The sequence below is a fragment of the Pagrus pagrus genome, assembly GCF_965226575.1.
Source record: "Pagrus pagrus genome assembly, chromosome: 12".
Lineage (NCBI taxonomy): Eukaryota > Metazoa > Chordata > Actinopteri > Spariformes > Sparidae > Pagrus > Pagrus pagrus.
The window spans coordinates 6,167,519-6,181,306 of NC_140196.1; the positions used below are offsets into that span (position 1 = coordinate 6,167,519).

At 44.2% G+C, this 13,788-nt stretch overlaps 1 protein-coding gene across 2 annotated transcripts in view; it reads right to left on the reverse strand.

Annotated features, from left to right (window-relative positions):
* Positions 1 to 13,788, reverse strand: part of LOC311265910 (ephrin type-A receptor 3-like) — a 92,290-nt gene that overhangs the window by 15,030 nt on the left and 63,472 nt on the right. For both annotated transcript variants that reach the window (XM_084368028.1, XM_084368027.1), the window contains exons 11-13: positions 7,419 to 7,486; positions 6,685 to 6,810; positions 6,235 to 6,420 (exon numbers count right to left, since the gene is read on the reverse strand). In XM_084368028.1, the coding sequence (XP_084224154.1) occupies positions 6,235 to 6,420; positions 6,685 to 6,810; positions 7,419 to 7,486 (380 nt within the window). The remainder of the gene's footprint in view (positions 1 to 6,234; positions 6,421 to 6,684; positions 6,811 to 7,418; positions 7,487 to 13,788) is intronic.

Consider the following 13,788-nt stretch of genomic DNA (forward strand, 5'->3'; position numbering starts at 1 on the left):
GAGTGTGTTATGGAATGGATCAGTGAGAGTTTGCTCTTTTTTACAGCTCTTCATTAAGTGAAAGTACAAAGTGTTGTCTCTGCTCTCCCCAGGACAAACTCATTTATAGCCCTTTTCTGTACACATTCGCTGGTTTGCCATTATCTCCATTACAACAGGGCTGCAGGCTCTAAGGCGTTTCTTTAAGTGTTGACACGCTTGAGTCATCGACGTTTAAAAGCAGCACCCTTTTTAGCACTGTGTACTATTACGCCGTGCACCGTTGCCGGTAGCCGGCTTCTTTTCATCATCGATTTTTTCAAGCTTTGTCACGATGTTGCTTGGCATCCATCACTTGTTGCAGTACTCAAGATTGAACTTTCCGAAGGTCTCGTCTCGAAATCCACTGCATTTTCTCTCGGCCTTGACTCGGACTCTCAGTATTTATATTAAGACCAGTCGAGGCCACAACTGCGGAGGTATCACTGAATCATTTCACACACGCATAAAATTCACCTCTGCAATGCTTTCTGATTACGTTTTTGACCTTTCTCCTGGTACACTTACATGTACACATGATCATAAAAGAGGTGAAGAGGCCTGTAGGCTGTTGGGCATGCTTTGACCCAACTCTTGCGATCGGTAAATTGAATTGCATTTACACTTTAGCACTTTTTTCAAACCAAAGTTCTTGTCACACTCGCCCGTTCATGCATACACTGATGGCCACGTGATATTTCTATGCTCGGCCATTCGACAACGATAAAACAGCAATCGACCCAAGGATACTTCGACGTGCAGCCGCGGATCGAACCACCGACCTTCAGATTTGTGGATGATAATCTCCAGGGTCCATCTTGAAGGCGACTTGGCAGAACTCTGCGTGTTTAAACCGGTAAAGTAAGCACAAATCGACGCGGTTTGACCGAAAGAGCCGATGGAAAAGGCTCGTTAGGCGTCGCACGTGTGTGTATGAAAGTGATAGAGATAACGTATATACAGTATATGTGGTAAATCACATTATGAGAGGCTGTTTTTGTGTGTTGGTGTAAGTGTAAGCGAAAGTGATAGAGTCTGTATACATCTGGACAATTACATTATGAGTGGTTATCTGTGTGTGTGTGAGCTAGCGGGCCGCATTACCGCATTATTGAATGAGACGGGCCGAGCTACAAACGAGAAAATGAAATAACTGCTGTATTGATTAATGTTAAGGGTCCGAACTAAGTGATACAATGCTTTTAACACAGGACAGATCTCTGTTCTGGGAAGCTCCATGTGAGGCTGCAGGGGTGTGGAGAAACAGAGAGACAGAAACTCAATAACCTTATCTCCACTCCTCTCTTCACTTCTCCTCCCCTCTCTTCGCTTTCTCATCTCCTCTCATTTCCTCACGTTTGTCTCCTCGCCATCTCTCTCCTCTCCCGTCTGCCCGCCCCTCTTTCCCTCAAATCTCTCCGCACATCTTTCCCCCCTCTTGTTGCCCTCATTTGTTCACGAGCCCCATCTTCTCTCATTTCCTCGCTCTTGTATCCTATCTCATCCATCCGCACCTCCACCCCCTCCGTCCCGCCGCCGTCACCTTTTCTCTACGGCCCCCTCCCGTTTCTCTTCGTCCTCATTTGTCTCCGCGGTCCAATCTCCAGATCTGCACACATATTTAAAAAAACCTGAATAATTTCAAACAGTCTGACAGGAAACATTGAAACACGTATTGTTCGGCGCACAAAGACGCACAGTTAGAACTAATCACTAGTTTCTTCAAACAGAAGACGGGTGGGAAACACGTGGTTTTAATGGCACCTTTGTAGAGCTGGATTTTTTTTTTATGTGTGTGTGGGTGTGTATGTGTGTGTGTGTGTGTGAGATGTGGGCAGATGAGATGGAGCTCGGTAATTGAGGGTTTTCCAAATGAGCCGATTGTTGCAGCGATTGTAAAACACATAAAGGACGGATGGATAAAATGAGGGATGTGGGAGATGAAGGGAAGATAAGGAGATGGAGGTGGGGGAGTTGGAGATTGAGCGAGGGAGGGGCAGATTACTGCACTTTCCTGATGTGTAGAGGGGCAGATAGAGAAAAGAATGATCTTTTTTCTCCCCCCCCACCTCTTTTTCTGCATGTGGCGCTCTAATTAGCATGACAATAGCAACAATCAGGTGACAGACAGCAGAGTAGGTTATTAGAGTGGCACACGGCAGGGGCTGAGGGCTTATGAGGTTTTAAGCGGAGAGGACACACACGCACACGCATGCATGCACACACACACACACACACACACACACAGACACACACACAAGAATGAAAAAGGAAATTGCCGACAGCCAAAATAGGCCCCCGTGCACATTCCTAATGCAAAATACAACTGTGCAAAATAAACATAAATACCACTACAACCATCACCGCTACCACAACTACCGCTATTACGACTAATAATACTTCAGACTGTATGATTAAGACCACAGTTGCACATTTTCTGCAACATCAACAAGAACAAGAACACCTACCATTGCTAGGATTACTGCTTCCTATACTCGTCACTACAGTGAAGAGCTGGAAGTCCATAATTAAGCACTCTGATAATCCCACCGCATGAAAGGACCACCACAGACTTTACATTATACCGATCTGAATCTATCCACACACTTGGCAATAGAGGTGAGATGATCAGTCAAGTTTTAAGCTTTTTTAAAGCAAAAAAAAATGACGAAAAAATGCTAAATATTTTGAGGTTAATTTGGAAAGGTTCAACTGCATTAGTGGTTTTGCCTCCTTCTATAATCTGTATAACTACACACACTGGATTTGGACACGTACAGACATAATTTGAACATGTATCCTGCACATCTGGATGCGCTGGAAGCTAAAACAACTGCTGCCCCTGTTTCTTACGTCCACATCTACTGTACTTCTACTGCCAACACCTCTACTACCTCTACCACAGCAGATCTGTGACAACACCAATTACTCCTCGTACTCCTCCAACCAACATTACTCCTCCAACTGCTGATTCTACAGCTCCGTACACCTACACAAACCAATCCAACACACCTGAGCCCAGAGCAGTCAGGGTCAGCCCGCCTGATTAGACTGAGGGCGGTGTGAAGGGACCAGCTGGTGCTTCAGAAAAAGGGCCTGAAGGAATTATTGACCCATCTCAACTCTCACCCCTCGCATCGCACATACCCACCCTGGGCTGTGACCTGTGAAATTACTGCTCCGCTAGTGAGATTTGTTTCTGAGGGGCTCTATCAGCTCCTCAATGTGCCGTGAAGACAGGTGAGAAGAGAGACACAAAGAGATGCCACGGGAAAAAAACCGACACGCACAAACATGTTTTATATTCACGAGCGCGGCAAAGTACAGAGCACCTTTTTTATGTTTAAGGCGCTTGTCAGTCGCTCTTTCGCTGTCAACTCCGCTATTGTCCTCCGTCGCAGAATTATTTCAAGGATTTGGAAGTAATTCCTGAAATTATTCTGGTATTTCAAAATCAGATGTGTACGTGTGGCAGCGGGAAGAAAGTGCCGCAATTACACGTCTGTCTGTCAGAATGGTAAAAAAAAAAACCAAAACAACAACACACGTTCAAATTTAGTTGGTTGCTGCTGTGCTTCTACAAACCACCTCAATCCTGCTAACCAAAGGTCACAGCTAATAACACGCATTATTTAGACAATGAGCGAGAGAGAGAGAGAGAGAGAGAGAAAGTAAAGGGAAAGAATGACAGAGGGACAGAATAAGAAATGCAGCAGGGTCTCATTCCTAATATGCAAGCTGCTGAATATTCATGAGGCCAAAAAACACATCCAATTAACTTTATAAATTATTAATATTCATGATAAAAGCCTATGCATATGCATTTGCTCTTTTATTGTCGGACTAAGTGCCACTGAGCACCAGTGTGTGATGGACTGAAGATCTTTGTGTGTGCGTGTGTGAGACAGGGTGGGAGGGATGGAGGGTGAGGGAGGGGGAGGGTGGTGGTGGTGGTGGTAGTGGTGGGGGTGTTATTTGTCTGCCTGAATGTTTACAATTCTGTTTCTTTTCTTGCGGCTGTCTGCCTCTTCCTTTCGCTTGTCTTCAGATCTCTAACAAACGTCTGCGTAACAAGGTGTCTAGACCAGAAGAGGGAGCGGAGCAGTGGCGCCGAGAAACACGGAACAGGAGACATTTAACTGGATAATTGCAAAAGAACAGTTTACGCACAAAAACGTACGCACTAAAACTGCTGAACAAAAAGGAAAAAAAGGGCTCATTTCTGTCCGCTACACTCACTTTGTTGGCTGCCATCCGAACGAGCAGCACGCATTTCATTTCCTACCTGCGACTCAGGCACCGCTGCACTGCACGATCAACAGAAATACTTCTTATAACGACAACACCTGTATTGAGCGATCGCCTATTCTGACAGTTAAAGTAAAACATCACAGAATGGGTGGGAGGTGAGAGAGAGCTGTCTTCTTAAATTTACTGCAACACAGCCCCCTGACGGGCCCAACATAACAGCTTTGCAGAAGCTCTGTTTTTCAGATTTTCCAACTTTGGATATCTGTGAATAACGCAGGCTTACGCCACGCGCACAACGTGACGCATTGTCAGATTAGCAGAGATCAGACTTAATTTATTCCAGCGGAGGCCGAATGAAAACTGGATGACAGGACGCCCGCCATAAATTCATTTCTTTCTCTTTTTTTGGCTTCATTGGGACAAAAGGAAATGATTAATCTTTTTCGCACACTGGAAGGTTTTTAAGAGCAAGAGCCCCGAAAAACCTAATGGTCGAAACATGACTGCTTTTTCATGATTCAGCCACTGAAATAAAGGCTCCTTTTCCTTTCCTTGTTTGTTACATTTTCTTATAATTGCACTGCCAGGACTGCCTTTTTTGTTTTGGAGAAATAATGTTGGTCACACGGCATAAAAAGAGTCGAATTTGGATGAGGAAACAGCAGAAAACACCTCACATTTTACATTCAACTGATCTGAATATATTGTTCCAGGACCGTTATGTTGTAGAGCTGAAAATAATTTCTTCAGTTTAAGTGTTTTCTTAAGCAACAAAAGGATAAAATTCTCTAGTGTGAGAATGTTTTTTCTTTTCTTTGTCTTGTATGGCAGCAAACCAAACATCTTTGGGTTATAGACTGTTGGTCAGGCAAACACACGTCACCTTTTTCATTGTTTTCAGATGATTGAATTAGTAGTTGCAGCCCTACTGCATTGCCTAATGTATCTCATAAATGTGTTGTGCAGTAGAGTGTGCCTCCCTTCAGTTTTGAGTGAATAAGCAACAGCAGGCCTTGAAAGTAACTGGATACATGTGAGAAAAACAACTGAACTGCAGGCCTGCGTTGCCTCTTGTGATGTTAATGATGACTTCGATGTAATATCTAACATCATCTTTTGAGCACGTAAGACATTTCCCATTGTTGGAACATTAAATGAGATCTAAGCTACCCAAACAAAGTTTACCATTTTGCTCAGGATAACTGCATGAAGGTTAAGTGTCATGAAGATGGGGATAGGCTTTCCGTCTGTGTTGTTTCAGAGTTTCCCTCCAATTCTGTCAAGCAAAGAGCTCCAAGGGATTGTGTGTAAGGAAAAAATACAGGAAAACTACGGAACAAATTGTGCCTGTGACCTCAGTGTAGTCAGAAATGGAGATACAACGATGTGTTTTCAAATGTACGAGGCTCAGTGTCGATGTATCCTGAGGTTGACTGAGGGGAGAAAAAGAGAGAGAGCACCAGAGAGACAGGAGAGGAGACTGGGATTGACTGAGGGAGGGAAGGAGAAAAAAGCGATTGAACGAGGAGATTAGATGGATACTGACTGAGAGAGAAAGCCGGACAGGGAGATAGTGATATGAGACGAGAGGGATATAGGGACAGAGAGAGAGCGAGGCCCCGCGATAACAAATCAGCCATCTTGTTGAACCAGGCCTGTGTCTATGAACACACACACACACGCGCTCTAATTGCCTAACACAATCATGTGAGGCAAACAAGTGGCCGCTTGAGAGGTGGACAGTCGCCGCTCACATGCACGCCGACATGCGTCATCAACGCGTTCCCATGGAAACTGAGCTTTTATCTGATCCAGGGTCAGCTCCTATTTACATCAGCGGCGGCTCTGCTGCGCCTCAGACAGGTGTGTGACAGTGGAAAGAGGGGCGCGTGGAGACACAAACAACCGAACACGTCATCCGCCCACACACGCCGGGCGAAGTCAAGTACTCGTCCAGCAACTCACATCTTGTGACGACGCCCTCCAGCCTGATGATGTTCGGATGGTCGAACTGTCCCATGATGGAGGCCTCGGACAGGAAGTCCCGCCTCTGCTTGTCGGAGTACCCCGCCTTCAGACTCTTGATGGCCACGTAGATCTCCCTCTTTCCCTGAACGCGCAGTCGACCACTGCACACCTCCCCGAACTCTCCTACAAACACAGACGAGAGGCATGAGAGCTTGTGAACAGATTATTATCTAATATCGACTAGATTTATTGTTATATAACCCAAATTATGTAATTATACCTGCTCTACTGTGCCAGGGATGAGAAAAATTGTCCATGCAGGCGAACATGACTCAAAGGACTCCATACAAATCAGCCATAGTTAAGTAATTTGAATTAAATCAAGTTAGATTTAGCGTTCCTTCTGAGTTGTTAATATAGTCCACTACTGTCTTACTGCCAACTCACCAGCTCCGATGACTCTTTCGATGCGAATATTGGAAGCATCGATCTCTTTGGCGAAGTCCCTGACAGCCTGGTTGGGGTCCTCGTAGGTGTGAGGATGGATGTAGGTCCTGCTGCCTGGAAGCTTGACTGGATGAGTGGAAAGGTGGAGATAAATGAAAAAAGACAGATGCTTAATGTTGCAGGTTGTATGGGAAAGCATTTATTTTGAAAAGTTGGTAGTGGATCACTCTACATTTTCACGAGCGTGAACACGTGTTGAAATGGGAGCCCGAGCGTGGGTTGACATTACGATTTATTACATAATTGAACACATAACTACGTTGTTTGCGACGGTGTTAAAATGACTCATTTTTAACAGGAACCCATAAGGAGCTCCACTGCCAGCAAACAAAATTTGTGCGAAAACGTGTGAAACAATGTGGTTTATTTAGGTTGGAGACTTGTTTACTGCTGCGTGCTGCTCTGCAACTCTGTTTCAGCTCTTGTGATACTTTTGAAGGTATTCAGACAAAGTTTGACTTTTGTTTGAGAACAAACAACCTTTTCAGGGTGTTGTCACTTTGGAGCGCTTTTGTTCCTGGATTTTTAAACTGTCTTCAAATTGGTAAAATATTCACCTGTCTTTGGTTACGATAGGTGAAGTTTCAGTGCACCACATGGGGACAAAATAACCCTTTCCATTCATGCATCGAGCGGACACACAAACATACGTGTGCATGTTTTTGTGTTTTTACCTCGGCCATGTTGGAACTGCATCTTCTCTTCGTCAGGGTCCTGTTTGGCTTTAATATATCCACAGTGCCTGAAAAACAAATGAACAGATGGATTAAAAACCACACAGAAACTGGTTGTACATACCAAATGACAGCACTCGATGAGGTCTGTCTACTGCCGAAAAGGCACATGTGATATACTAAATTCAGGACAAAGTAGTGTTTCTGTGTTGGCTCTCCTGGTTCTCACCCCTCATATGATCCGGTGTATAGACCAGTATACGAAGCACTGACTGTTTTTTCCATCAAGGTGGCTTTACAGCACATCTATGGAGGATAACATACCCTTAAGTGTGTATCCTATGTTACACTTGCGCACAGCCGATAGCTGTGTGTGTACGAACAACCAGATATTTCTTTTGGTCTCCACACCCCCACTCCTCTGTGTCAGACGAGCCTGGAGGGGAAGAAAATATTCCTATTCCCCTTTGTCTCTGCTTCTACCTGTCAATTCCACACTTCCTCTAAGCTGTTGTGCCTGAGGTTGTGTGAATGAGGGAGTGGATGAGTGTGTGTGTGTCTGTTTGTGTGTGTGTGTGCCATAGATGTCCCTATAGAGGCAGATCCATGCATAAAGCACTCCCCTCTTTATGGAGCCCTTTGGCCGTTAACCAGTGCTTTCAGTATTATCATGGGTCGAGCACACAAACACAAACAACCCATGCCCTTTCTTCTCTCACCACCCCCTCCAGCGCACACATGCACACACCCCGCAGCGTGGGTCAGTCCAACGATCAAGACAGAGTATTGACAAATTGATCAGCTCAATCCTGCCTTCCAGCTGTGCGGAAGTGTTAAACTTATTCTGTTTCACAGACCTCACAGGGGGAAGCTGCGAGCGGGATGTTGGCAGTAGGGCTCTGCGATACGGCCTTAAATTAATATCGCAATATTCATAGGATATATTGTGATACATGATATGTATCTTGATATTTTAAAAATCTCCTCAAAAACAATAACTTTTAAGTTCCCGTTGAGTCAAAATTGCTGTTTTAGTGTTGCGTTCAGTGTCACATACAGTGCAGCTCGCTCCATATCTCACCTGCACGCCAGTATCAGGCCCAACGATGTCAGAAAAGCATTTTGAAGGTATTTTTAATGGTATTTCAGAGTTCTTAACTTCCTGGAAAATCATTAAAAATGTTGATGACTCATCCTGCACTTGGAGATGTGTATTAATTAAGCGTCTCCAGAGGAGTGTGTTGAAAGTGACCGGACCTCACCAATTCCTGTACAAAAACACATCTTTATTCAGAGGTTCGGGTGAAACTGGGTCATGTTTTTATGGAGAAAATGTTTTTCTGCTGCTCTGCCTCGAGCAACTCTGGACAGATAGCTTTACTTTTTGCTAAAGTAACTGCCAACAAACGTCCTGATAACCAGCAGCTTCTCAATGAACACCTTCAGACCGGAGCGGCCTCTGAGAACGACGACGGAGGACAATTAGAGGAGCGAGGTGATTCATAGAGTTTCCGGGGAGACAGATACAGGTCGCTTTGTTGCTAAAGCAAGCGCTTACTGCTGCTAAATGTAGTTAGCTGCTGATAGCTCGGTGAGCCGTTCTTGCTGACTCATCCCGGGTTGCCAGGTTCCAAACCACTTCAGCACTGTCTTCCCTGATCCGACCGTGTTCGCTCTGGGTTGCCAGTCCGAGCAGGCGTAACGTACATTCGGCACAACTGGCGGCTGCCTGTTTTTACAGGAAACATGTAACTATGCCAAAGCAACAAGCATTATATCGGCTGTTTCGTGGGGATTTTAACAAAATATTAACGGAATGAGATTTTTTGATAATCACCAGTAATATGGATATAATGACCAAGTGGGTAAAGGAAGTATTAGAGCAACTAGAGCAGTCAAATGACGTCACTTTACTGTAATGCAGCCTTTAAAACTAGGAGAAGACAACAACACTTGTGCCAATGAAGATATAACCAACATCTAAGATGATATATATAGTCACATATCAGGGTAAAGATATAATCAGCCCTAGTTTGGAGTGTCATGTTTTGTCAGCATATTATCTTTCCACTTTGTTGAGCTTCAGTGTTTAACAGCCCCGACCGCCCATAACACCGACTCTGAGATTTACTGCTCTTTTAAATTCGGCACAAACATTTTTAGGGCAAAAACCATAAAACGTAAAAGCAGTTTCATAAAACAAAGTACAGAGGACGACGTAATAACTAGACGCTCCCCTTTCGCTCCTCTTATTCCAGCGTCGTACAGGTAAAAAGCGGCTACCAGTCGGTACGTCCGTCCGTCTCGAAGATGAATCGATTCGGGGCTCAGAGCCAAGAGTAACTGGGAATCGGCAGCACAGACTGTACGTGATTTAAGGCGGCGGAGTGCAGGGACAACAGGAGGTGGAGAAAAGGGGAGAGTGGAAGAAACAGCAAGCAGAGATTTAATAAAGACAAGAGAGAGAAGTTGGACAAAACTAATAATAAAAGGGAGAGGAAAAACAGAAAGAGAGCATAGTGTTAGAATGAGAGAGAAAGGTGGGGTCCCACTAGGCTCTGTAAATCTCACTCATTTGGTGTTTAATCCATGTGTTGATTTTACACAGCTGAACGCACGGCGAGCACCCAGACATCAATAGGCCATCTTGGGAATACACAGACACACACACACACACACACACACGAGGGTAGAGACCGGTTGCTGGTGTTTGGGGATAAAGAGGAGGGGGCATAATGTGGAGCTGGGCCCCACCTGGTTATCAGCTGTGCTCAAGCCAGTCAAACACCAAGGGACGATCATTACCCCCTTGACACACACTCTCACACACACACAGCGCTTTGGGGCATGTGTTTAGAGCATATGGGGAATAGGGACACGGGTCACACCTCTGCTCCGACTGCGATAATCCCGTGGGGGGGCACACACACCCACACACACACACACACACACCCACACACCCACACACACTTACACACATGCACGTTCTGCAAAACACCAAAACCCACGTTGGAAACACTTCTCCATCACTGCTGGATGTGTATCTGTGTTAGCGCCTGTGTCGCCACGGGTGCATGGCTGCATATGTGTGTGTGTCTGATGGGAAATGAACACATTTCCATAGTAATTACAGAGCGACTCATTTCTCCTCTTCAGTTAGAAGTGTCATGAATCATTAGCGCTGCAGTCTTAAACATGGCACCGAACCTGACATGGCTGTGGCTTTTGTTTCGCCCCCCCCCCCCCCCCCCCCCGACAGCTGTGTCTGTGCGAGCGAGTGTGTGTCTGAGAAAGATATTTTATTTAAAACCTGCGACTAAATGCAGCTGACCTGTAACTCATCTATTAACGGCTCTGGAACTGGACTCAGGAGGACAATGTGGGAGCCATTTTCCCCGATGCCAGGGATGTCTTTCTTGCATTTTTTATTCGCTTTTCACATTCGCAGATAGAAACATGAGGCAGCAATACAAAAACAACACGACAGAGCAAATAGCGGTCATAGGGTAATCACACATTTATATGTATTATTCTCATTTCCACTTCTGTTTAGAAGAATTTCGTTTCACCGAGATCAGGGTTGCCCAAACTTTTCCCCTCAGAGAGCCAAAACTGAAAGTTAATGGTGGATAACAGGCAAGGACCAATCACCTGTCCACCTCTTTCGTATCGTTCAGATGCAAAATGGTAATTTATGAACCCCAAGAGGCAAAAATTCTGACAAACAAAACAGTTCTGGTGATCCATTTTTAAGTCTGATCTAAAGTGTTTTCTCTCCTGTGTTTATGAATTGAGAACAGATGAAAAAGTGTTTTGCCATTTTCCAAACTCTTCCACTTTACTAGGAAACCAATTTCCCTTAATTGGCTGACTTCTGAAGTGTCACTCTGCCCGCCCCCTGCTCAGATTATTAAAAATAACAAATAATGAGGACTCCTACAGCATTTTATATTACGAACATTAAAACAGCAAAACACAGTGATTTATATTTTCATATTTTAAAAATGTATTTGACCACTTTTTTCATCGAACCTACAGTAATGGTGGGTCAGCTTTGGGCAGCCTTGATCCAGATGCTGCACTTTTCCTGCTACCTACTAAAAATATATTTCTTTCGACTGACGGACCTCTTTAGTCGTGTATGTTCTCCTCCTTTGTGTAATCGATTCAATGTTTACAACGTACGTCATAGAACAGACGTCGGGTATCACCGCCGTTTCCTAAAGAAATCTGTTCATTAACAACTAATGTGCATTCGTGTTAGCAACTATGCTTTGTGGGAAACAATGATTACATACTGTAATCTGCCAAGATTACAGTATGCGTTCAGCTACAGTAACATTAAATGTTGCCAACACAAAATGTGTAAAAAAGACTCACTGTCACTACAATATCCAAAAATGACACAACTGTCACCTGAAGCGTTCACATTTGAATGGTTATGTTTAGACACTCAAAGCTCTCGGTTCAGGTTTGAAAGGGTTTTATTCAGAAAAGTCGACTTACTGTAGAGATTTAACCAGAACATCTTTTCTTTAACCTTTTAACTGACTGAGCAAAACATATCCAAAAGATGTCAGTTCACCGTCTTTGTTGAAAGTGTGAAAGACGTCTAGAATGAAAGTTTCTGTGACGTCTTTTAAAGGTTCACTGTTGATTTCAGCGTGTCATCCTTACAGAGTTCACAGAGAGTCATTTCAGACGTCTCTTCAGCTACAAAGGACAGCCGTGAGAGAGCCAGAGAGTTTTTATGACGTCTTTCTTGGACTCGGTCACCTCCGGCGTCAGCCTCAGTCGAAGGGGCAGACACTCTGACAGGTGAGCTACCCGGGCGCCTTTTAGCTTCATTGAACAAACATTTTAGATTCTCTTTTAAGAACCCTTTCCTAAAACATTTTTTGGTTGCTGTGTAAAAGAAAATCAATAAAACAGAATGTGATTATTTGGCTCAGTCGCCCACAAGCAAAGCTCGCTGTCTTCATTAAAATCAGTTTTATTGAATACCGTGTTTCCAACCTTGGAGCAATAGCACATACCCAGATAATGGACTTTAGAGAGAAGCAGGAGACATTGTGTGTCCAGCAGTTAAACTTTCATGTATTCATATATTCTGGATTTTAATAAGGGAGAAGGAGTAGGTGCCATTTTGAGGATTTTAATATGGTAATTATACTTTTTTCTCTGCAAAAACCCGGTCAGACTCATATTAGAATTTTTTAAGTATGTCTTAATACATGTGTGCAGGGGATCTTTAAACTGTCATCTTTATTCACGTGTGAATTTTGTCGTGTATTCTGGGCCAGTTTGTTAACCTAACCTTAACAACATGTGGGTCCCTGGCAGACCTGCCAACACTCACGAGTTACTGCCCTATTTTTAACCCTTTCTCCCGCTGTGGTCCAAATCAGTAATATCTCCCGTTAGTCTGCACCAACAGAAGCTCCTCTCTCCCACAGAAAACACTGCTCCTGAAACGCCTCATCAGAAGTCTCGCCTTTAACTCCCTGACTTCATGACGTCACACAACGTCACCGCGTAAGATGCATAATTAATGCCTCACGGCTAGTTTGGTAAATAGGAATACATTTAACACAGCTGCTTTGTTGTTGTTAGCAGGGCTGGGTCAAGCATGTGTTAGCTGACCAATCAGAGGAGACTGGGCGTTCAGGAGTGTTTCAGACAGATGGGGAATACGTCGCTGCATTAAAGCGTGTAAACCTATTCTAGTAGAAATCCAATACAATATTATGAACCTGAAAATGAGCATAAAACGTCTCCTTTAATCAATCCAGGCAGCTATGTAAATGTTTTCCTCCAATATTTAGGCAAGTAAGTGGTAAATCCATAAGCATATTGTGTCTGAGATGTGGTTGTGGAAGTGTTTATATGATTGAGGCCCAACACTACTCAGGTGTTTAACATTTTCCATAAAAACGACTTTCCTTTTGTTCAGTTGCTGGTTGTTTGCTGCACTCTTGAGCTGGAACACACTTCATAATGAGATACAGTATTGCTCCTGCACTGCCACTATAGCCGCCTCCTCATGCTGCCGTACTGCAGTGTGAAGTTAGCGCTATCTGTCTCCACTGGAGGAGTCATTGTTCCATTTAGCTGCCGTCCAACTGCACTATACTTCATTTCATACAGTAAATACAACCCCCCCCGCACACTCACACACACACACACAGAGCTGCACATTCACGCAGATTTAAAGTACACACACCTGCACCAATCACGCAAAAACACACACTTTAATGAACTGCGATATCACTATCACACCCGGGCTCTCACCTTTCTCTCTGCCTCTCTCTGTTCCACTTCAGTGAGGACAACAGGCTATCCCTGTCCTCCAAAGCCACACACTCCACAT